Source organism: Schistocerca piceifrons, chromosome 5 (genome assembly GCF_021461385.2).
Source record: "Schistocerca piceifrons isolate TAMUIC-IGC-003096 chromosome 5, iqSchPice1.1, whole genome shotgun sequence".
Lineage (NCBI taxonomy): Eukaryota > Metazoa > Arthropoda > Insecta > Orthoptera > Acrididae > Schistocerca > Schistocerca piceifrons.
Window position 1 is genome coordinate 48,875,747 of NC_060142.1, and position 25,338 is coordinate 48,901,084.

At 41.1% G+C, this 25,338-nt stretch overlaps 1 protein-coding gene across 1 annotated transcript; it reads left to right on the top strand.

Moving 5' to 3' along the window:
* The first annotated feature begins 2,801 nt into the window (after window positions 1–2,801).
* On the top strand, window positions 2,802–24,423 carry LOC124798016 (serine/threonine-protein kinase TBK1). The gene is made up of 2 exons (XM_047261213.1): window positions 2,802–5,022; window positions 23,731–24,423. The coding sequence occupies exons 1-2, from the start codon at window positions 2,974–2,976 to the stop codon at window positions 23,908–23,910; spliced, it is 2,229 nt and encodes a 742-aa protein (XP_047117169.1). The 5' UTR covers window positions 2,802–2,973; the 3' UTR covers window positions 23,911–24,423.
* The last annotated feature ends 915 nt before the right edge of the window (window positions 24,424–25,338 follow it).

The window sequence follows — 25,338 nt, forward strand, 5'->3', positions numbered from 1 at the left end:
CACGTTATCTTGCATTGAATGGCGGATGTCTTTATAACTACATCTCTGGGCTATATGAGATTACAAGAATTTCACAAGCACAGTCAAGAGAAATTTAATCAAAGTCATGAAAAACTTGTGCCTTCAGTTTGGAAGTCAGCTGTGTCTGTTTCGCAAATTTTTGTATTTCACCGAAAGTCGAGTTGACGTGTCAGTTAAGACAATCAAACCAATCAGAGGCATGTGAGCCTATATGAAGGCAACAAACAACAGTGGCTCCATCCACTACACTATATGTCACTATCATCTCCCACCGAGCGAGGTGGTGCAGTGGTTAGACACTGGACTCGCATTCGGGAGGACGACGGTTCAATCCCGCGTCGTGCCATCCTGATTTAGGTTTTCCGTGATTTCCCTAAATCGCTACAGGCAAATGCCGGGATGCTTCCTTTCAAAGGGCACTGCCGACTTCCTTTCCTGTCCTTTCCTAATCCAATGAGACGAATGACCTCGCTGTCTGGTCTCCTTCCCCAAACCAACCAACCAACCTATCATCTCCCCCACTGTACAGTAGAGTATTAATGCTCCGTTTGCTGTTACCAGTCCGTCTCAAGTGTTCAGATATAACGTTTTAACAGAAGCACCGGAAGAAAACTGGCTCTCTAGTACACTCTGGATTTCCACCAGTTTTCAGTAACCTCGCTCTCTTGAATCTTTGTGTGGTCACCAACTGCCACCATTTTCCTGCTCTCGCATGTTTTTATGTTATCTCATTGATATCAATGCACACGTCAGTGCATCGGCTCGAGCGCGCCTGTGGAGATAACTGTCAGCCGAGCGGCTTCCTCAATAAAAAACACCCACAGAAGTAGAAGCAAAGGTGGGATCCTTGATGCTAGTGTTGTAAATGAATGCTATCGCAGACAATATTAACAGTAACCTCAGACTTTTCACAGATGTTGCAGTTTTATCTATAATTAAGTAATGTCTGAAAAAAGCTGCACAAATATGCAGTCGGATCTCGATAAGATGTTGAAGTGGTGCACAGATTGTCAACCTGCTTTAAATTTTAAGAAATGTAAAATTGTACACTTCACAGTGTGAAAATAACATCGTATCCTAAGACCACAATATCAATGGGTCACAGTTGGAATCAGCCAACTCATACAAATAGCTGGGTAGAATAACTTGTAGGGATGTGGAACGACACAGTCACATAGGCTCAGTCTTAGGTAAAGTAGGTGCCAGACTTTGATTCATTCGTAGAATACTAGGAAACTGTAATCAATGTACGAAAGTGATTGCTTACGAAACGCCTGTGTGACTCGTCCTAGAATCCATACCAAATTGGATTAACAGGGGTTAATGAGCGTATACAAAGAAGGGCAGCACAAATGGCTATAGATCTGACTGACCCATGAGAGAGCGTCACGGAGATACAGAAGAAAGTGAACCCCTACCTGCAAAGTTTCAAGAACCAGATTTAAATGACGAATCTAAGAATATACTACAACTCCAATAAGATTAGTCTGATGATGGCGCGCACTAAGGGATTTTAACAATCATCTCCTCGTGCTCCATACGTTGACGTAACAGGTATAATGGGAAGTACCCTCTGCCCTGCCCTTCACAGTGGTGTCCAGAGTATGGGTGAAGATGTAGATATACGTGCCAAGTTTCGACAGTTACGGGACCTGTTACTTGGTCCCCAGGTAGCCCTCTGTTTCATGGTATTACAGTGATGTTAATGTCTATATCCATTCTCCATCCTTGACCATCAGTGTCACTGCTGAAGTCAGACAAATATTGCCTACTTGTTTGTCTAATGTCCTCCACCTGCAGAGTTCTGAGAAAATTCCTGCTGGTTTATTTATTGCTAGTTCCTAAAATTCTTTTTTTTTCTTTGCTTAAGAAAGGGTGCCTGTGATTCCAAAGGCTTTATTTTTTTAATTTTGTACGTATTCATGTGCTCCTTACCTCAGTTCTATCCTACAGGGGAATTTTCCTTTCTCCCTCTCCTTTGAAGTGTTCTGTGTGACACTCTTTGTGGAGGGAAGAAGGCGCAAACTACGCTATTAACAGAGGAATGGATACTTTCCTAATAATGTTTTGGATCACATCAATCTTCAATGATGTCAGATGTCCCAATTAACGCAAATTCATCGCGATTTCTGGAGCTGCTTACTGTTAGAGATAATCGCACTGGTTTCGGTGATATGCCATCAGTACTGCCGCAACTAACATTCTCATGTGGGTAATCGCAGCTGTTTTTATGAAGAGATAATTGTAACTGAAAATAATGAAAGATGTTGAAGTCTGACCGAATTTAACTAACGAAAGCCTACTTACAGCATTTCAAGAATTAGTATTAAGTGAGGAATCTAGGAATACCGGTAAACGGCAGCCCTCTACAAACCGATCCCGTAAGGCCCGCGAAGACAATTATATTAAGTTCAGAGCGCAGCGGTTTGCAGAGAATGCATGTGGGTGTAGAAGTATATATGAGTCATGTTTTCGCAAGACCGTTACATTAGTTGTTCGTAGTCACACTCCACAATTCGGCAGAGTTATTATAATTTTTTTATATCACTACTGCGTTAGCACGCAGCAAAAGGAGTTGTTTTCTTATAAATTGTAATTATAGACAAGATAAATATTAAACCCATATTCATCATCCCCCTTCTGCGTCGAATTTCATAGGAGTTGATGCTCGTAGCCACGAGCCTCAGCTATCATTATGAGAAGTGATCTGCGTTAAATCAGATATGCTATCAGCTATGTTTTTTTCATTATCTATCTTGTGATTTCATCGATCTATAATAACTCTCGACAGTCTGTTATCGATATGTGCGAGATTGCTGTTTGTGACATATGACTTTGTGGTTTGTGTTGTGTTGTGGGTGTAGGAACGAGGAAGTGGAAGTGTAGAAGAAGAAGAATCCTTGTGTATTGAAGTGTTTATCGTGTAAATATTGCCTCAAATTTTAAAACAAGATGTCTTTTCTACGAGGCTCAACGAATTATGTCTGGTGCACAACAAATGTGTTGGGGAAAGGCGCAACTGGAGCTGTGTATCAAGGCGTACATAAAAATAATGGGGAGCCTGTTGCAGTGAAGACATTCAATCAGCTGAGTCAGATGAGACCACCTGATGTGCAGGTTAGGGAATTCGAAGTGCTAAAGAAAGTAAAACATGAAAACATCGTTAAACTCCTGGCAATAGAAGAAGATCAGGAGGGGAGGGGAAAAGTGATTGTTATGGAATTGTGTACAGGTGGCAGTCTCTTTAACATACTTGATGATCCGGAAAATACGTACGGATTACAAGAAGAAGAGTTTTTACTTGTACTGGAACATCTTACAGCTGGAATGAAACATCTTCGTGACAATAATCTCATTCATAGGGACCTGAAGCCAGGAAACATAATGAAGTTCATCACAGATGATGGGAGGACTGTATATAAACTGACCGACTTTGGTGCTGCACGAGAACTGGAAGAAGACCAACAGTTCATGTCCTTGTATGGAACAGAAGAGTATTTGCATCCTGATATGTACGAAAGGGCTGTTTTGCGAAAACCAGTTGGAAAGACTTTTGGTGCGACAGTGGACCTCTGGTCTATAGGTGTCACTTTGTACCACGTCGCTACAGGAAACTTACCGTTCCGTCCGTTTGGTGGCAGGAAAAACAAAGAGACAATGTATTACATAACAACTAAGAAGGCATCTGGAGTTATTTCTGGATGCCAGACATCAGAAAGTGGGCCTATTGAATGGAGCAGAGAGCTGCCAGACAGTTGTCAGCTAAGTAGAGGTTTGAAGAAAATTATAACCCCCCTCCTGGCAGGTCTTTTGGAAGTGGATGCACAACGTATATGGAGTTTTGATCGTTTCTTTTCTGAAGTCACAGGTATATTATCAAGGAAGTTAATTCACTTGTTTCATGTGAACCGGACACATTCTGTTAGAATTTATCTCCACCCAGAAGATACATATGACCAATTTCAGAGTTTAATAATGGAGCAGACTGAAGTTTCACCTGCAAGCCAGATTATCATCTTCCAAGAGAAGCATTTACTTTCTTATATTGAAACCTCTACTTTAGGAAGAGGTTATCCAAATACAAGAGATGATGATCCTATAATGCTGTTCAGCAGAGAGAACAACAATGTTACAGCTTATTATGATGTTGAATTACCAAAGTTTCCAACTTTTCCAAATTTAGTGTCTGTAGAAAATGATGCCAGCCTGGCTAAAAGTGCTTGTAGTGTTGGGCATGCTTTCAAAAGGCGCATAGAAAGGCTTCATCGCTCTTGTAAACTGACACATATGTGTGCAGAACAGTTCTCGGCTGTGGTTTGCCAATCACTTGACAATGTTTGTTCACAGGTGGAAAGGGCACAAGAAGTGACTCGACACATTTTAAACACTGTCTCTACAGCAGACCGTGCACAGCATTCTGTGAAGGTACTGCTTCAGATGATGGGGAAGTCAATGGATGATGCTGTGACAGACTGGCAGCTGGAATCATCAGCAGTGACCCGAGAGCTGCAGTCAGGGCTGGCACCAGCAGCAACACAGCTTCGCCGGCGCTGTGTGGCTGATGGTGCCCTGCGGCGTGAGTGGACTAGTGCAGCTGGTGCCCCACCCTCTCCTGGAGCACCAGCTAGGGCAGCAACACTTGTATCGCGTTTACGAGATTCATGGCAGCATCTCCTTCGAGACAGAGCAGCACGCAATCTTACTTATAATGAAGAGCAGTTCCATGCCCTAGAGAGAGTAAAAGTAGCTGAGGCTGCAAAACGTCTGAGGTACCTATTGGAAAAGGAAGTGTCTCCTGTGCATGCTCACATAGCAGATTGTCTTGCTGATTGGTACAAGATGGCACAAACAGTATTTCTGCAAGCAGAAATTCTTGCCAAAGATGTTGCTTGTTATAGCAGTCGCCTGGATACGTTTGCTACGCGGCTGCATGATGAGGATACTTCATTCCACTCTCGATTGCAAGAAATTATTGAGCAAGGGAAGGACATACCTTATCAGGTAGTGCACTGTGCTTTCTGTTTTTATTTTCAGTATTTTGAATTTACGGGTCGACAGAAGCGTCCGATCCCATGCGTCGGCTTTGACCCGTGACGTAAGGGTGTTGTTGTTTGTGACGTCATGACGGCGCGGAGTTTGGTTTGAGTGTGGCTGTCTCCAGTTCTATTTTATTTACTTTTCTGATTTGTTCGTTCTATCTCGTGAGATTTTTTTTTTTAATTTAAAAACACTTATTACTTATTTTAATTATCTGTTTCCTCCAATTTCTGTTTTAGTTTATTAAATTTATCTTTCTGATCTGTTTGTTCTATCCCGTGAGATTTTTTTTTTTTTTAAAAGACAAAAAACACTAATCAGCTACTGAAGCATCTTTATCTTCTATGGGTTGCAGGGGTTACGACCCCTGGGGAGGTGGGTGGGTATTCATGCATGGTTGTCTTCACTTACACGTTGTAGCTATGCAAGGTGTCTAAATTTGTTTATATTTCGTTTGCCCCACCCACCCAAAACACCCCATTTCCCGCGCTTGTCCCGTTAGTGTCATTAGGCTTCTTGTGGAAAGTGTGTGTGTTTGTTTTTGTTTCCGCCATATTTGTGACGTCATGGGTCAAAGCAGACGGGCGGGATCGGACCCTTCCGTATTTCCGAATTTACTATTGGTTATGTTCTGCATTATTGCGTAGGCCTATGGCCATAAATGTGTATATTTTTATGAATGTGTTGCATTAGATTTACACATGTCTGCACTTCTGTAATAAAACAAAATCGTTTCCAGTTTGTAGTTGTCTCATAGGCTACTAATTTTGTGCTGACAGGCCGCATCCTGTGGTTTCCTTATTATTGATTTGTTGTGTTGGGCTAGAATGTGATAATGACAACTTGCACAACCCCCCTTCCCCCTCCTGTTATTCTGTTTGTGATGATAGATTGATCTATAGTATTGCTTGCGTTGTAGGTTAATATTTGGTGACAAGGTGTATATACTTTTAAATGTAATTCATTTGGCCTCTGTGGAAGGTACATTAGTGTACTTGTTCTTATTTTGTAAATATTTATTGTGTATTCTTGTTTTCTGACATGTTCCTCATTCCAGAGGATCTCCTCATTATGGATCAATAGGAACAAAAAGTACATCTTATCTAAGGTGACATCTCCGTCGTTAGTTGGCAAAGCAAACAAATGTGAAATGAAATATTTTGATAACAGATTGATCTGTAGTACATAGTCTAATGCCGACATTCAAACTCTGTGTAACAAATTCTTAAAAATAAAACATTAGAGGTTGTTGTTGTTGTGGTCTTCAGTCCTGAGACTGGTTTGATGCAGCCCTCCATGCTACTCTATCCTGTGCAAGCTTCTTCATCTTCCAGTACCTACTGCAACCTACATCCTTCTGAATCTGCTTAGTGTATTCATCTCTTGGTCTCCCTTTACGATTTTTACCCTCCATGCTGCCCTCCAATGCTAAATTTGTGAGCCCTTGATGCCTCAAAACATGTCCTACCAACCGATCCCTTCTTCTAGTCAAACTGTGCCACAAACTTCTCTTCTCCCCAATCCTATTCAATACCTCCTCATTAGTTACGTGATCTACCCACCTTATCTTCAGCATTCTTCTGTAGCACCACATTTCGAAAGCTTCTATTCTCTTCTTGTCCAAACTAGTTATTGTCCATGTTTCACTTCCATACATGGCTACACTCCATACAAATACTTTCAGAAACGACTTCCTGACACTTAAATCTATATTCGATGTTAACAAATTTCTCTTCTTCAGAAACGATTTCCTTGCCATTGCCAGTCTACATTTTATATCCTCTCTACTTCGACCATCATCAGTTATTTTACTCCCCAAATAGCAAAACTCCTTTACTACTTTAAGTGTCTCATTTCCTAATCTAATTCCCTCAGCATCACCCGATTTAATTTGACTACATTCCATTATCCTCGTTTTGCTTTTGTTGATGTTCATCTTATATCCTCCTTTCAAGACACTGTCCATTCCGTTCAACTGCTCTTCCAAGTCCTTTGCTGTCTGTGTCAGAATTACAATGTCATCGGCGAACCTCAAAGTTTTTATTTCTTCTCCATGGATTTTAATACCTACTCCAAATTTTTCTTTTGTTTCCTTTACTGCTTGCTCAATATACAGATTGAATAACATCGGGGAGAGGCTACAACCCTGTCTCACTCCTTTCCCAACCACTGCTTCCCTTTCATGCCCCTCGACTCTTATAACTGCCATCTGATTTCTGTACAAATTGTAAATAGCCTTTCGCTCCCTGTATTTTATACCTGCCACCTTCAGAATTTGAAAGAGAGTATTCCACTTAACATTGTCAAAAGCTTTCTCTAAGTCTACAAATGCTAGAAACATAGGTTTGCCTTTTCTTAATCTTTCTTCTAAGGTAAGTCGTACAGAAGGCAGATTCAAATGGATGTGGGTTGTGGTAGTCATGAAGAGGCTTCCACGGAATAGGATAATACGATGAGCTGCATCAAACCAGTCTTCAGGTTAAAGACAAGAACTGGTCAAAGTTTTATTGTAACGTAGAAACAGTTGGTAGACGTTGCTTATCTTGGATAAAGAGGAATATTCAGTACTAGTCATTGGCTTTGACAAGTGACATAGGAAACATGCTCAAATGTCATAAACACCATGGTAACTATAATGTCATATAAATGGCAATTTTTTCAAAAGGGCTAAGTTACTGACCAGTCTGTCACCACAGCCAGGTTTTTTGCTGTCACATTCTTTGGCTTCACCTACTCGCAACCAAACTGTTCACCTTCTAACCTAATCTGTACTAGATTAGATTTTTTTGCTTTCACATTCATTAGTTCTACTACCTCACAATCAAACTGTCACCTTCAAACCTAACACATACTTCAGACTAAGCTGCAGATCAGTGTGTCACAACCACCACATTCAACTCTGTTTTCATATTATTTGGCTTTGCAAACTAACAACCAAACTGTCAAAATATGCATCAAAATGACATCACAGCAGCCATTAACATTATGTCACTGATCAAAGTCGATGATCAGTACATAATATTCCTCTCGACCCCTTATCTCATAAAGGTAAAACTAGATACATGATTAAAGGCAGAGGCTATATTCTTGTACTATATTTTATATTGTGCCATTGGTCAGTTGTAGCCATGTGGCCATTTTCGAACTATCATGTATATATGATGGGACTTGATACATTGGCAATCAAAACAGTCCACGTGTTCGTTTTCAGTTCATCTCTTCCAGCAGGTTGTGAGCAAACACTTAGGTCGAAACATCGTTATCCACCCATTCCACATAGCTCAGAATACTTTGTGAAATCAAATGTACTAATCTGCATGCATGTGAGTCAGTTTTTACAACACCACTGGTATGCTTGATTCCACAGGGGGTGTGTCATGCCGTGTCCAGTTGTGCTGCAGCAGATGCACACTTGAAGTTTTTTGGTCCCATGTAAGATAACAATGTATCATGTTCAATCATATGTGCATGATATCTTGAAAATGATCAAGTGGTTGAAATAGGCCACTAGCAGAAAATAAAATATAATACAGAAGTACAGACTTTGCAGAACAAAGTGTTCCTTTAATCTGTTTATAAGATCTGTGGACCCCCGCATCAAGAAAATTATTAGTTGCATAATATGATCAGTATGGTGTTTGCTGTACATACCACTGAACCAACACCTGTTAGTAGCCATTGTATTTTGTTGTTTTAAATCCCAACCAAATTACAAGGAAGCTGCCAGTAGTATGTTTCAGTTGAATATTCATTACACTTTATAATTATACCTATTCAGTTAGGAACCCTCTCCACAGCTTGGAAGAGGTTACACCGAGGAACTTTTGTGCTATTACACAGATTGTATTGAAGCTCTAAAAAGAAGCTGTGTTCCATTGTAACATCTTTTGCCATTAAATCTCAGTACTTTATGAGGCTTCAGGTGGATTATGTCGTGGTTAAACATCTTTGTTACTTTATTCTCCCAAACATTGTTTTCTTTTGATTATAACAAACAAACAATGGAAAACCCAAGATGGAATGATGACTTTTCTCTGAAAAGGATAGAAGGCCTTTTGGCCGAAAGCTTACTTGTTCAGCAGTCTTTCTTTCGTGCCTGTCTGCGATTCAACATCTCCACTATATTTTTCAATTCAATAAACTGTACCAACAGCCATGCACTTTAAGACATTTTATTTTATTTCTAAAGCAACCAGTTTTGGCAAATCATTTTGCCATCTTCAGGCCCCATAAACTTTTTTCAAATAAACGAGCTTATCGTATAGCGCCATAAAGCTGGATATCGTGAATCCCAATTGTTGTGCAGCTGATTCATATGAAAGCGCGAGTTTGAAAATCAATGGCAAAAGAGCTCCTGGAAGAAGACGTATATCTTGGTTTGACAACCTTAGATGCTGGTTAGCTGTGTCTTCAGCAGAACTATTCCGTGTTGCTATCAACAAGAAAAGAATAATAATCATGACCACCAACATCTGAACCGGATAGGCACCAAAAGAAGAAGAATGTAGGAGAACTGTTGTTGATGTGGATTAACCATGTTAACAAACTTAAGGCTCTTTTAAAAGCAGAAGTTCTCATGGGGCTGATAACTTTTCAACCAAAACATTAAAAGCATTTTGTTCTCATATAGTTATTGCACTCTGACAAGCTGTCTTCCTAGGCAGACTAAACATCTAAGTATGCCATTTTAGACCCATCTTTAAGAGAGGAATAGGACAGGTATTAATAACTGTAGGCTGTTTCATTGTTCTCTTGCTTCTCAAAAGTCTCGGTAGTTTAGAATGTTCAGGATATCTACAGATAGTTTTTTTTTAAAGAAACTATGCAAACTTTAGTATACTTTGGAATGAAAGACTAGAAGTTTATGACTTTTGAGATACAATAGGTGGTTCAGCTTCATATTTAACTGCCAGGAAGCAAAGGGTATTTTAGATAGCTCATGCAGATTTAATGTTGACTCTTCTTCTCAGCCAAGAGAAGCTAACACAGCTGTTCCACAAGGTTACAGGATTCAATTCTGTAACTACTCCCTTTTCTGACTCTTGTAAGTGACCTTCCACAGTACTCTGATAAAGCAGAAATAATGTTTTTCACTGATAATACAAGCGTCATAATAAAAGTTGAATAGAGCTGCAGCGAGAGTAGTAATAAATGGACTGTCAGTTCTTAAAAGGAACAAATTATTCAGTCCTTTTCAAGGCAAGATAAATCGTTTATAACAATACAGAATGTGGGAAAGGATATATGTAAAACTGACTGTTCAAAATTCTAGTATGTGCATATTGATCAGCAATGAATTGAGAATTACATGGTATAGATCTCGTAAAATGTTGGGAGTTCAGCAATGTTTGCTCTTCACATGATTGATGATTATAGTGAAGAAAGCATTAGAAAATTAGCTTACTTTTTATGCTCCCATTCAATGATATCACATGGAATAATTATCTTACCCAGTTCCACTTATAGACACAAAGTATCCATTACACACAAATGTTCAGTAAGGATAGTGTCTCATGGCTGTCTTCAAACTTCCTGTAGGAAACAATTTAAAAAATAGGCATACTTATAACAGCCTCACAATGCATTTATTCTCTTGTGTAGTTTGTTGTGACAGATGATGATGGTGGTGGTGGTGGTTAGTGTTTAACGTCCCGTCGACAACGAGGTCATTAGAGACGGAGCGCAAGCTCGGGTTAGGGAAGGATTGGGAAGGAAATCTGCCGTGCCCTTTTTTAAAGGAACCATCCCGGCATTTGTCTGAAATGATTTAGGGAAATCACGGAAAACCTAAATCAGGATGGCTGGAGACGGGATTGAACCGTCGTCCTCCCGAATGCGAGTCCAGTGTGCTAACCACTGCGCCACCTCGCTCGGTTTTGTGACAGATGAGGTACAATTTGAAACTAGTAGTAGTATTCATAAGTACAACACAAAAATAGCCTCCAGTATCCACTACTTAACATTACTCTTGCAAAGAAAGGAGCAAAGCAAGCAGCTATAAAATATTTGTCCCCCTCCCTTGTGAATTAAAGTTGCTGGCAGATAAGGAATGTTTTAAAAACAAATTAAAAGCATTTGTGCTTAACAGCATCATCCAGACTATTGATGAATTTCTGAATAGGCATGTGGTTGGGTTACACTCATCAAGTTTTGTTGTACTTTAAGGGTGAGAAAATCCATTTTTGTAAATGGCCAGGATGTAGCCATGTTGGACCTAGTGAACAACATGCCCCATTAGTGTTCTACGAAGTTTGATATGACATGTTAGCCGGCCAGTGTGTCTGAGTGGTTCTAGGCGCTACAGTCTGGTACCGAGCGACCGCTACGGTCGCAGGTTCGAATCCTGCCTCGGGCATGGAAGTGTGTGATGTCCTTAGGTTAGTTAGGTTTAAGTAGTTCCAAGTTCTAGGGGACTGATGAGCTCAGAAGTTAAGTCCCGTAGTGCTCAGAGCCATTTGATATCACATGTTAGAATTATGCTGCCTGAGGTGTTTCTTTGTAAGTTTCTGTTGTAGATATCGGTTGTGTGTGCTGTTTTTAAATTATGCTTTATTTAGTTCTTGTGTTGTTTGCAAGCCCTATGTGGGTCAAATGGAGATGGCATTCCATTGAGGAGAACGTGGTGTAGCTTGTGTTTTACGTAAGATGTATAGTTTTTTCCCAATGAGACCAAGGTGCAGACTGAAATGTAGTGTACAAGTCAACAAGTGTTGGGCATTTGTTTACACTGTGAAGTCTTCCTATCTGTGGTTATCTTAGTAACTGGAGAAAACTGTTATTGCAGTTTATGTGAACTGTGAATTATATACACAGTTTATATGTATTTTGGATTGTGGGTAAACTAATTTTATTTTTGGGACTGAAATTTTTGTTTGTGCGGTAAGTTCTTTCAGTCATCGAATGTTATGTTTTGTCTTATAGTTGTGTGACATATGTATTCTTATATTTATGTGGTATATTCACTTGTTTCTTATATCATATATAGTCTGTGGTATATGCTTTTTTGACTAGTTCATTATTTTGGTTGTGATTTTCTTGTGTTATTTTTTGCAGCTCGGATCCAAAATTAACCTTTAATAGCTGAATGATGTGGGGTGAGATGGGAGATGCAGAATCAATCATTAAATTTTTGCAAATGCCAGATGTCATTGAGGAATACTGTAAATGTCACATGTGTGACAGTGATATTAGACTGAAGTAGGTGTTGTGCCGACATTCTTTCAGTGGCTACATGTGGAGGTGTCACAGGGATCCATCAGATGAAAACAGGGTTTTAGAGGTTGAGACTGAGTCTTTATGATATAGCTGCTTTGAAATATCATTTTTGTTGTCACTCCTCAGTTGCATATGCCAGGCATGAAACAAGAGTTTGTCAATGTGCAGTAACTGATTAGTTTTCATTCTGTAAAGAGGTGAGCAGGGAATTACATAAATGTAGGGGATCATTAGAGGGTTTGGGGATGATAGTGGAAGTACATGAGTAGTTTTGGTAAGACAAAGGGTTTTAGGAGGCATAAAATTGTTGGTCTTTGGGTTTTTACGACTTATTTCTGTTCGGGATAGTAATGGTTCAAATGGCTCTGAGCACTATGGCACTTAACATCTATGGTCATCAGTCCCCTAGAACTAACTAACCTAAGGACATCACACAACACCCAGTCATCACGTGGGATAGTGATGATGTTGTTTTTTTGGGTTATTGATAATCACGTTTTGACTTCATTAATAGAGGGGTATATAGCAGAGATGTGTACTACCATTTCAGACAGATTCACTTCATACACTTAAGTGCCAAAGAAACTGGTTCAGGCATGCGTATTCAAATGCAGAGATATGTAAACAGGCAGAATATGGTTCTTATATAAGACCATACTTACATAAGACAAGTGTCTGGCGCAGTTGTGAGATCGGTTATTGCTGCTGCAATGGCAGATTATCAAGATTTAACTGAGTTTGAACGTGGTATTATACTCGGCCCACGAGCGATGGGACACAGCATCTCCCAGGCAATGATGAAATGAGGATTTTCATGCACAACCGTTTCAAGAGTGTACCGTCAATATCAGGAATCCAGTAAAATAGCAAATCTCTGACATTGCTGCAGCCGGAAATAGATCCTGCAGGAACAGGACCAACGATGACTGAAAAGAAATGTTCAGCGTGAAAGAAGTGCAACCCATCCGCAAATTGCTGCAGATTTCAATGCTGAGCCACCAAAAAGTGTCAATGAGCAAACCATTTAATGAACATCATCAATATGGGTTTTTGGAGCCAAAAGCCCACTTGAGTATGCTTGATGACTGCACGGCATAAAGATTTACACCTTGCCTGGGCCCGTCAACATGAACATTGGACTGATGATGACTGGAAACATGTTGCGTGGTTCGGACGAGTCTCATTTCAAATTGTATCAAGTGGATGGACGTCTATGGGCACGGAGACAATTTCACAAATCCATGGACCCTGCATGTCAGCACGGGACTGTTCAAGCTGGCGGAGGCTCTGTAATGGTGTGTAGTTGGAGTGATACGGGACCCCTGTTATGTCTAGATATGACTCTGACAGGTGACACATATGCCAGTATCGCGTTTGATCACCTGCATCCATTCATGTCCACTGTGCATTCCGATGGACTTCAGAAATTTTAGCAGGACGGTGCGACACCCCATACATCCAGAATTGCTGTAGAGTGGCCCCAGGAACACTCTTATGAGTTTCAACACTTCCACTGGCCACCAAACTCTGCAGGCATGAACATTATTGAGCATATCTGGGATGCTTTGCAATGCCGTTCAGAAGAGATCTCCATTCCCTCGTACTCTTTCGGACTTGTGGACAGCTCTGCAGGATTCGTAATATCAGTTCTCTCCAGCACTACTTCATGCTCGCAGGGCCCTACATGATATTAGGCAGGTGTACCTGTTTCTTTTGGCTCTTCATTGTATTATTGAGGGATGTTAAGGGGCTGTCAGATATGGTTTAGGGAGGGTTAAAAGGAAGTATTCCACCTCAGAGGCTCATTTTGATGTGTGCTGTTGGCAGAAAAGTTATCTGCATGGGTACTGTGTTTGTCATTTGTTTATGAAATGTATGCTCCATACCTTCTTGATGGGCTTTTGTAGCTGCACACCCAAGAGTTCTTATTATGTGGAAAATTGTGCCAGGCCCAAGAGTTCTTATTATGTGGAAAATTGTGCTGGAATTTCCATGTTTTTTATTTTGTAAACCCTCATTGCTAATTTTGTAAAGGCCTCGTCACATCTTCTGTGGAGGCTGAGTTGCCACTGTTGTCATGGTAGTCCAAGTTTGTGAGTTCGTGAAGTGGCTTCTGGTGCAGTACACTGCTAACACAATTTCTCCCTGCCACTATTAGACAGCTATGCCCCAGGGGAATGAAGGTTGTGCAACACTCCAGCAAATTAGTAACAAAGTCACACAAATGAGTTACAAAGGTTTACGTATATTTGTGACTTTTTCAATGATTAAGTCTGCGACACTGCATCCAATATAACACAAAAAAGGCCCATAATGGCTAAGTGCAAATAATAGTACGTAAACTTGACAGTACATAGGAAATGTAATTTAGAACACCTATCTGCTCACTTCTAAGAGTTAACTAATAACTTTCCCTGTGTAAGTCAGCCCTGGCCAAAGATATATAACCAAGTGGACGAGAGCTCCTCTTCTCTCTTCCGAGTAGGCTTTTGTTCATTGTCATCCAGTCATTGTTGGATTGTACTCTGCTGGCAATTGGCCAAGGTGAAGTCAATTTCTTCATCCTCAGCGTTGCCCGTGGTGCTGGTGGAACTCGCGCAAGTGGCGAGTTTCTATGGCGCATGCACCAGTTTGCGTCTTTGCGGCTGTGGTGCTTTTGCCCTGGCTGTGTATTGTTCGGGCGACACAGCACTTTTGAAGCTGACTAATTGTGCCATTAGGAAGCCTTTTTCTAAGGGAGAGATGTTTTAATATGGTACTGTAGTGAATTTTAATACCTTCAAATATTTACTGTTGTAACTCTGTTCACAACAAAGAGACTGTTGGAAAGTGAGCTTTTGCCCAATGAGGCCTTCATCAAAAATAGACAACACGCACATGCATTCTCATGCAAATGCAATACATACATGACCACAGTCTTTGGCAGCTGAAGACACTTAACAAGGCAGGTAAGATCAAAGTCTTGTTCACCCCAAGCAGCCAAACTGGAGAGTTTGCACAATGGTTGTGCTCTGTGGTAAACAGTAATGTTTTCTGAGTAAGTAAGAATGTTATTATGCTTCGAAACTCCTACAGATGATGATGCCAGCCGCACCTAGTTGATCAGTTACATTTGACTTGTCAGTGAATATTTTAATTGGATCTGGCCACTCCATATGCTTGTTATGAGTATGTTGTTAATGCTTGATGTGAGAAATACCCTTTAGTACAGTCTGGCATTTTACGGATCGGAGCGTGGAATATCAGGTCCCTTAATTGGGCAGGTAGGTTAGAAAATTCAAAAAGGGAAATGGATAGGCTAAAGTTAAATATAGTGGGAATAAGTGATGTTCTGGCAGGAGGAGCAAGACTTTTGGTCAGGTGAATACAGGGTTAGAAATACAAAATCAGATAGGGGTAATGCAGGAGTAGGTTTAATAATGAATAAAAAAAATAGTAGCATGGATTAGCTATTATGAACAGCATAGTGAACGCATCATCGTAGCGAAGATAGACATGGATCCCACATCTACCATAGAAGTACGAGTTTATGTGCCAACTAGCTCCGCAGATGATGAGGAGATTGAAGAAATGGATGATGTGACAAAAGAAATTATTCAGATAGTTCAGCGAGATGAAAATTAAATAGTCACGGGTGACTGGAATTTGATAGTAGGAAAAGGAAGAGAAAGAAAAGTAGTAGGTGAATATGAACTGGGGGTAAGGAATGAAAGAGGGAGCCACCTGCTAGGATTTTGCAGAGAGCATAACTTACTCATAGCTAACACTTGGTTTAAGAATCACAAAAGAAAGCTGTATATGTGGAAGAGGCCTGGAGATACCAGAAGATTTCAGATAGATTGTATAATGGTAAGACAGAGCTTTGGGAACCAGGTTTCAAATTGTAAGACATTTCCAGGTGAAATGCAGATTAAAACTGAAGAAACTGCAGAAAGGTAAAGTTTAAGGAGATGGGACCTGGATAAACTGAAACAACCAGTGGTTGTAGAGAGCTTCAGAGAGAGCATTAGGGAATGATTCACAAAAACGGGGGAAAGAAATACATTAGGAGAAGAATGGGTAGCTTTGGGAGATTAAATAGTGAGGGCAGCAGACGATCAAATAGGTAAAAAGACAAGGGCGAGTAGAAATCCTTGGTAACAGAAGTGAGATTGAATTTAATTGATGAAAGGAGAAAACATAAAAATGCAGTAAATGAAGCAGGTGAAAAGAAATACACTCCTGGAAATGGAAAAAAGAACACATTGACACCGGTGTGTCAGACCCACCATACTTGCTCCGGACACTGCGAGAGGGCTGTACAAGCAATGATCACACGCACGGCACAGCGGACACACCAGGAACCGCGGTGTTGGCCGTCGAATGGCGCTAGCTGCGCAGCATTTGTGCACCGCCGCCGTCAGTGTCAGCCAGTTTGCCGTGGCGTACGGAGCTCCATCGCAGTCTTTAACACTGGTAGCATGCCGCGACAGCGTGGACGTGAACCGTATGTGCAGTTGACGGACTTTGAGCGAGGGCGTATAGTGGGCATGCGGGAGGCCGGGTGGACGTACCGCCGAATTGCTCAACACGTGGGGCGTGAGGTCTCCACAGTACATCGATGTTGTCGCCAGTGGTCGGCGGAAGGTGCACGTGCCCGTCGACCTGGGACCGGACCGCAGCGACGCACGGATGCACGCCAAGACCGTAGGATCCTACGCAGTGCCGTAGGGGACCGCACCACCACTTCCGAGCAAATTAGGGACACTGTTGCTCCTGGGGTATCGGCGAGGACCATTCGCAACCGTCTCCATAACCGTCTCCATGAAGCTGGGCTACGGTCCCGCACACCGTTAGGCCGTCTTCCGCTCATGCCCCAACATCGTGCAGCCCGCCTCCAGTGGTGTCGCGACAGGCGTGAATGGAGGGACGAATGGAGACGTGTCGTCTTCAGCGATGAGAGTCGCTTCTGCCTTGGTGCCAATGATGGTCGTATGCGTGTTTGGCACCGTGCAGGTGAGCGCCACAATCAGGACTGCATACGACCGAGGCACACAGGGCCAACACCCGGCATCATGGTGTGGGGAGCGATCTCCTACACTGGCGTACACCACTGGTGATCGTCGAGGGGACACTGAATAGTGCACGGTACATCCAAACCGTCATCGAACCCATCGTTCTACCATTCCTAGACCGGCAAGGGAACTTGCTGTTCCAACAGGACAATGCACGTCCGCATGTATCCCGTGCCACCCAACGTGCTCTAGAAGGTGTAAGTCAACTACCCTGGCCAGCAAGATCTCCGGATCTGTCCCCCATTGAGCATGTTTGGGACTGGATGAAGCGTCGTCTCACGCGGTCTGCACGTCCAGCACAAACGCTGGTCCAACTGAGGCGCCAGGTGGAAATGGCATGGCAAGCCGTTCCACAGGACTACATCCAGCATCTCCACGATCGTCTCCATGGGAGAATAGCAGCCTGCATTGCTGCGAAAGGTGGATATACACTGTACTAGTGCCGACATTGTGCATGCTCTGTTGCCTGTGTCTATGTGCCTGTGGTTCTGTCAGTGTGATCATGTGATGTATCTGACCCCAGGAATGTGTCAATAAAGTTTCCCCTTTTGGGACAATGAATTCACGGTGTTCTTATTTCAATTTCCAGGAGTGTACATACATCTTAAAACTGCGATCAGCAGAAAATGCAAAATGGATAAGCAGGGATGGCTAGAGGACAAATGTAAGGATGTAGAGGCATACGTCACTAGGGGTAAGATGGATATTGCCTACAAGAAAGTTAAAGAGACCTTTGGAGAAAAGAGAACCACCTGTATGAATATCAAGAGATGAGACAGAAAACCAGTCCTAAGCAAAGAAGGGAAAGCAGAGAGATGGAAGGGTATGTAGAGAGTGTATACAAGGGCACGTGAGGGCAATATTATGGAAATGGAAGAGGACGTGGATGAAGATGAAATGGGAGATATGATACTGCGTGAAGAATTTGACAGAGTACTGAAAGAACTACTGATAGCCTTGGTAGAGCCAGCCATAACAAAACTGTACCATCTGGTGAGCGAGATGTATGAGAAAGGCGACATACCCTCAGACTTCAAGAAGAATTTAATAATTCCAATTCCAAAGAAAGCAGGTGCTGACAGGTGTGTAAATTATGGAACTATCAGTTTAATAAGTCATGGTTGCAAAAGATTAACACGAATTTTTTACAGACAAATGGAAGAACTTGTAGACGGCAACCTCGAGGAAGATCAGTTTGGATTCTATAGAAATGTTGGAACACACGCGGCAATACTGACCGCATGACTTATCTTAAAAGATAGATTAAGGAAAGGCAAATCTATGTCTATAGCATTTGTAAACTTAGAGAAAGCTTTTGACATTGTTGATTGGAATAATTTATTTCAAATTCTGAAGGTGGCAGGGGTAAAATACAGGAAAAAGCTATTTACAGTTTGTAGAGAAACCAGATGGCAGTTATAAGAGTGAAGGGGCGTGAAAGGGAAGCAGTGGTTGAGAAGGGAGTGAGACAGGTTGTAGCCTATTCCTGATTGTATTCGATCTGTATATTGAGTAAGCAGTAAAGGAAACGAAAAAAAAAAAAAAATAGAGTAGCAATTAAAATCCATGGAGAAGAAATAAAGACTTTAAGGTGTGCCGGTGATGTAATTCTGTCAGAGACAGCAAAGAACCTGGAAGAGCACTTGAATGAAATGGACAGTGTCTTGAAAGGAGGGTAATAGATGAACATCAACAAAAGCAAAACAAGGATAGTGGAATGTAGTCAAACTAAAACAGGTGATACTGAGGGAATTAGATTAGGAAATGAGGCACTTAAAGTAGTAGATGAGTTTTGCTATTTGGGGAGCAAAACAACTGATGATGGTCGAAGTAGAGAGGATATAAAATGTAGACTGGCAATGGCAAGGAAAGTGTTTCTGAATAAGAGAAATTTTTTAACATCGAGTATAGATTTAAGTGTCAGGAATTCCTTTCTGAAAGTTTTTGTATGGAAGTGAAACATGGACGATAAATAGTTTAGACTAGAACAGAGTAGAAGCTTTTGGAATTTGGTGCCACAGAAAAATGCTGAAGATTAGATGGGTAGATCATGGAACTAATGAGGAGGTACTGAATAGAATTGGGGGGGGGGGGGGGGGAGAAGTGGAAGTTGTGGCACAACTTGACTGGAAGACGCGATCAGTTGGTTGGACACATTCTGAGGCATCAAGGGATCACCAGTTTAGCATTGGAGGGAATCGCGGAGGGTAAAAATTGTAGACTGAGACCAAGAGATGAATACACAGCGGATCCATAAGGATGTAGGTGGCAGTAGTTACTCGGAAATGAAGAAGCTTGCACAGGATGGAGTAGCACAGAGAGCTGCGTCAAACAAGTCTCTGGACTGAAGACCACAGCAGCAGCAACAATAATAACAGTCTAGCACATTTTTTCCACATTGTTTTGTCAGATGCGGAACAATTTCAGATCAGTAGTAGTTGCAGAGCAACCTGTCACTCACAGGTACTGTTCACAGTGTCGATCAGTCACGTATGAATGCTGTGCACAGCACCTGAAACTGACTGGTTGCCCTGTAACTACTGTGTGTCCAAAGATCTTCTGTAAAGGAAGAAAACCTGTTATCATTGTAGAAGATGTTTGACATTTTGGTTTACTACAAGACAGTTTGATGGTTCCTCCACTTGGTAATGTGTCAACTTTTCATAAGAATGGTTGATATCACTTTTGGGGAGTATATGATATTGCACAAAATGTGTAGCAGACAAAAAGGAATTTCAAAGTGCTAGCTCGTCTCATTTCCTGTATTTTATTTATGCAGTTTTTCCTATGAGTATCGTACATTCTCGTTACACTATTCAGACATATAAATTCATTTTCAAGATATACTATTTTGATTGAATAACAAATGGAAAAACTAATTTTATAATTGTGTTTCACAGAAGTTTGCATTTTGTCCTTTCTATCATCATCATCATTTAAGACTGATTATGCCTTTCAGCGTTCAGTCTGGAGCATAGTCCCCCTTATAAAATTCCTCCATGATCCCCTATTCAATGCTAACATTGGTGCCTCTTCTGATGTTAAGGCTATTACTTCAAAATCATTCTTAACCGGGTCCAGGCACCTTCTCCTTGGTCTACCCCGACTCCTCCTACCCTCTACTGCTGAACCCATGAATCTCTTGGGTAACCTTGCTTCTCCCATGCGTGTAACACCGCCACCATCTAAGCCTGTTTGCCCTGACTGCTACATCTATAGAGTTCATTCCCAGTTTTTCTTTGATTTCCTCATTGTGCACACCCTCCTGCCATTGTTCCCATCTGCTAGTACCTGCAATCATCCTAGCTGCTTTCATATCCGTAACCTCAACCTTATTGATAAGGTAACCTGAATCCACCCAGCTTTCGCTCCCATACAACAAAGTTGGTCGAAAGATAGAACGGTGCACAGATAACTTAGTCTTGGTACTGACTTCCTTCTTGCAGAAGAGAGTAGATCATAGGTGAGTGCTCACTGCATTAGCTTTGCTACACCTCGCTTCCAGTTCTTTCACTATGTTGTCATCCTGTGAGAATATGCATCCTAAGTACTTGAAACCGTCCACCTGTTCTAACTTTGTTCCTCCTATTTGGCACTCAATCCGTTTATATCTCTTTCACACTGACATTACTTTTGTTTTGGAGATGCTAATCTTCATACCATAGTCCTTACATTTCTGATCTAGCTCTGAAATATTACTTTGCAAACTTTCAATAGAATATGCCATCACAACTAAGTCATCCGCATATGCGAGACTGCTTATTTTGTGTTCACCTGTCTTAATCTCACCCAGCCAGTCTATTGTTTTCAACATATGATCCATAAATAATATGAACAACAGTGGAGACGGGTTGCAGCCTTGTCTTACCCCTGAAACTACTCTGAACCATGAACTCAATTTACCGTCAACTCTAACTGCTGCCTGACTATCTATGTAAAGACCTTTAGTTGCTCGCAAAAGTTTGTCTCCTATTCCATAATCTCGTAGAACAGACAATAACTTCCTCCTAGGAACCCGGACATATGCCTTTTCTATATCTATAAAGCATAGATACAATTCCCTGTTCCACTCATAACACTTCTCCATTATTTGCCATAAGCTAAAGATCTAGTCCTGACAACCTCTAAGAGGCCTAAACCCACACTGATTTTCATCCAATTTGTCCTCTACTAATACTCGCACTTTCCTTTCAACAATGCTTGAGAAGATTTTACCCACAACGCTGATCAAAGAGATACCTCTGTAGTTGTTACAATCTTTTCTGTTCCCATGTTTAAAGATCGGTGTGATTACTGCTTTCGTCCAGTCTGATGGAACCTGTCCCGACTTCCACGCCATTTCAATTATCCAGTGTAGCCATTTAATACCTGACATTCCACTGTATTTGATGAGTTCCGACTTAATTTCATCCACCCCAGCCGCTTTATTGCACTGCAATCTACTGACCATTTTCTCCACTTCCTCAAATGTGATCCTATTTCCATCATCATTCCTATCCCATTCTATCTCGAAATCTGAAACATTACTGATCGTATTTTCACCTACATTGAGCAACTCTTCAAAATATTCCCTCCATCTGCCCAAGGCATCCACAGGATTCACCAGCAGTTTTCCTGACCTGTCCAAAATACTTGTCATTTCCTTCTTACCTCCCTTTCGAAGACTGCTAATTACACTCCAGAATGGTTTTCCAGCAGCTTGACCCAAGGTCTCCAACCTGTTTCCAAAGTCTTCCCAAGATTTCTTCTTGGATGCTGTAATTATCTGTTTGGCTTTGTTTCTTTCTTCAACATAACTTTCTCTGCCTACCTGGTTTCTAGTATGTAGCCATTTTTGATATGCCTTCTTTTTCCTTTTACAGGCTGCCTTGACTGTGTCATTCCACCAAGCTGTTTGCTTCATCCTACCTTTACACACTACTGTTGCCAGACATTCTTTGGCCACTTCTAGTACTGTGTCCCTGTACCTTGTCCATTCCTTTTCCAGTGACTGCAATTGACTACATTCAACTAACTGGTACCTTTCTGAGATCACTGTTCTGTACTTGTGTCTGATTTCCTTATCCTGAAGTTTCTCCACTCTTATCCTCCTACACATGGACCTGACCTCCTGCACTTTCGGCCTCACAATACCAATTTCACTGCAGATTAAATAGTGATCAGTGTCATCAAAGAATCCCCTGAATACACGTGTGTCCCTCACAGCCTTCCTGAATTCCTGATCTGTTATTATATAGTCAATGATAGATCTGGTTCCCCTGCCTTCCCAAGTATACCGGTGAATGTTCTTATGTTTAAAAAAGGAGTTTGTGATTACTAAGCCCATACTCGCACAGAAATCCAAGAGCTGTTTCCCGTTCCTGTTGGCCTCCATATCCTCTCCAAATTTACCCCTAACCTTTTCATACCCTTCTGTTCGATTTCCAATCCTGGCATTAAAATCACCCATGAGCAGAACACTGTCCTTGTCCTTTACTCTAACAACTACATCACTGAGTGCGTCATAAAAACTATCCATCTTATCTTGATCTGCCCCTTCACAATGCGAATATACTGACACAATCCTAATTTTCTTGCTAGACACTGTCAAATCTATCCACATCAGTCGTTCATTTACATACCTTATTGCAACTACACTGGGTTCCATTTCTTTCCTGATGAAAAGCCCTACACCCCATTGTGCTATTCCTGCTTTGGCTCCTGACAGGTAGACCTTGTATTCTCCCACTTCCTCTTCTTTCTCACCCCTTACCCGAATGTCACTAACAGCTAAAACGTCCAACCCCATCTTCCTTGCAGCCTCTGCCAGCTCTACCTTCTTCCCAGAGTAGTCCCCATTGATATTAATAGCTCCCCATATTGTTACCATTCGTTTGCCGAGTCGTATCTTAGGAGTTCCTGGTTTGTCAATTATAGGTGGGATTCTGTCACCTCCAAAGGTCCGAGGCATTTTACTCTGTTTGTTGCCAGCATCATATTTATATTACCAGGGAAGCAGGTTGCTAGCCTTACTTGCCCCAGGTCCCATTGAGTTTTACCCCTAACGGTTGAGGAACTAACCGGTGGATTTGGTAGTCTTTGCCGTCTGAGCACAAAGGTGGCCACGACTCGGAATATGTCCGAGATGCCCAGCCTTATTCCAAAGTAACTGGTATCTTTCTATAAATAATTTAATTTCTAATACTTCCTCTGTCCCCCCCATCTGAGTTGCTGTTTATTTGTTAATGTGTTATGCCAAGATCTATTTTCACTTGATTTTAAATATTGTAGTCAATCTGTTATTTTATCTCATAAAGACAAACAAATTAATTATTTATATTTAGTATTTAAACAAGTCCTTCAGTAAGCAAAAACTTTTGCCAATTAATATGCCTTGTTGCTTACAACTGTAATTTTTTCACAGATGGAACGACGACACCGTTCCAGTTCAGGACGCTACGCTGTCTTGCGCAGCAGCCTCAAAGATGCACTGGCAATTCAGGATGAAGTTGCCCAAATTCTGACTGAGAATGCTGACTTAGTTAAACAATTCCAACAGCTCATTGTCAGCAATGGCAAAGATGGGGATATCCTTCTGTCATAATTTTCTTCAGCCTTTCATGCTGAATTTGTGTGGGTGTATGGTATGCTATTGTTATAATGTAATCAGTTACATATGAGCTACCAGAAATGAGACAAGTTTTCAGTAGGTAGCTTGCAGCAATAACTCCTCCCTTGTATTGTCTTCCACGAAGATTACCGAAGGAGAATATATCTGTAGAAGTAACTGTTTGTTGTGGTGTCTGAAGAATATTGAGTCATATAGAGAAGCAGTATTAAATCAGTAAGCAGGCAGTGACTGGCTAATTTTGAATTATAGTTATGGAGCTCCATCAAGAGACTAGTGTGAGTTGTGAGGGAGTTCCTGTTTTTTGTACTGGCGTTCACAAGTTTCATATTCTGTGAGAAATGAAAAGTTATTCAGAGTATTCATAAATCAGGTGAAAAACACATTACAGTAGAAAGTGATTTTATTAAAGTTCCTAGATGGAAGTAAGTGTGATATATAGCAATTTTATTTTATTATGTAAATAAGAAATAAATTTTTTATAACTGACGTAGCACTTCATAGAAGCATTTTTATTTTCAGTTCCTATACAATTAAGAAAACGAAAATATTTCTGTGGACTTATGATTATAATCGACTCATAAACTACCTTCTGCTTTAATTGGCCACTAGAACATACAGTGAGCGGAACCAAGTCATGCTCTCCAACAGTGTGTGGATGATGGCTGAGTCATTGCACTAGATTATTTTCTTTTGATTGTATATTTTTGTATCTATTACATAATGTTCCTTTGTTCAGAAGAAGACTACAATTTTGAAGGACTAACAACACAACTGACACCTGCCCATCATCCAGTGAGTTGAGATCTGTCCTATCATTCATTGTTTAGCATCCCAGACTTTTCATTGTTGTAGTAGGTATTTGCTTATTTCATTGTTAACCGCAGATTAGTAAACTGTCATGAAACTTACGATAGCCGTAGGGTGTAAAAGAGTACATTGTGTTTTAATTTGGTACGTAACATACCATTGGAGATCTAATAACTGCAAGTAGCTAATGCATTACCTGTCAATTACAACTTCCTTTGAATAAAATGTGGAATAGTAAACTTTACAATAGTTTAGTAGCAATGTAACATCCCCCCCCCTCCCCCACCCAGTGTTCTTGGGCTAAATGTAACTGTCTGCACTTACTGTTGTTTGCCATCCCAGACAGTTACATGGATTCTCTCCCCCTTTCTCATTATTTTTATTTACTTTATATTTTTTGCCCTGTTGTATTTCCCCATGGTGTAGGTTTGAGTTACATTTCACATGTCATTAGTGCAGCTTGATTTGTTTGTAATTAAAACATTTTTAGGGACAGAAGAAGTAGTTGGCGATCTTTCATTACAGTATTTGTATGACCATGGGTTGCATTTTCTCCTCCTCCTCTGCTTAGAACCTCTTCACCCTTTCCTTTAT

What these genes read in the sequence shown, in the direction of transcription:
- LOC124798016 (XM_047261213.1), top strand. Translation starts at nt 2,974, where the DNA reads ATGTCTTTTCTACGAGGCTCAACGAATTATGTCTGGTGCACAACAAAT. An exon ending in GGAAGGACATACCTTATCAG is followed by an intron (nt 5,023 to 23,730) that starts GTAGTGCACTGT and finishes ATTTTTTCACAG; the next exon opens with ATGGAACGACGACACCGTTC.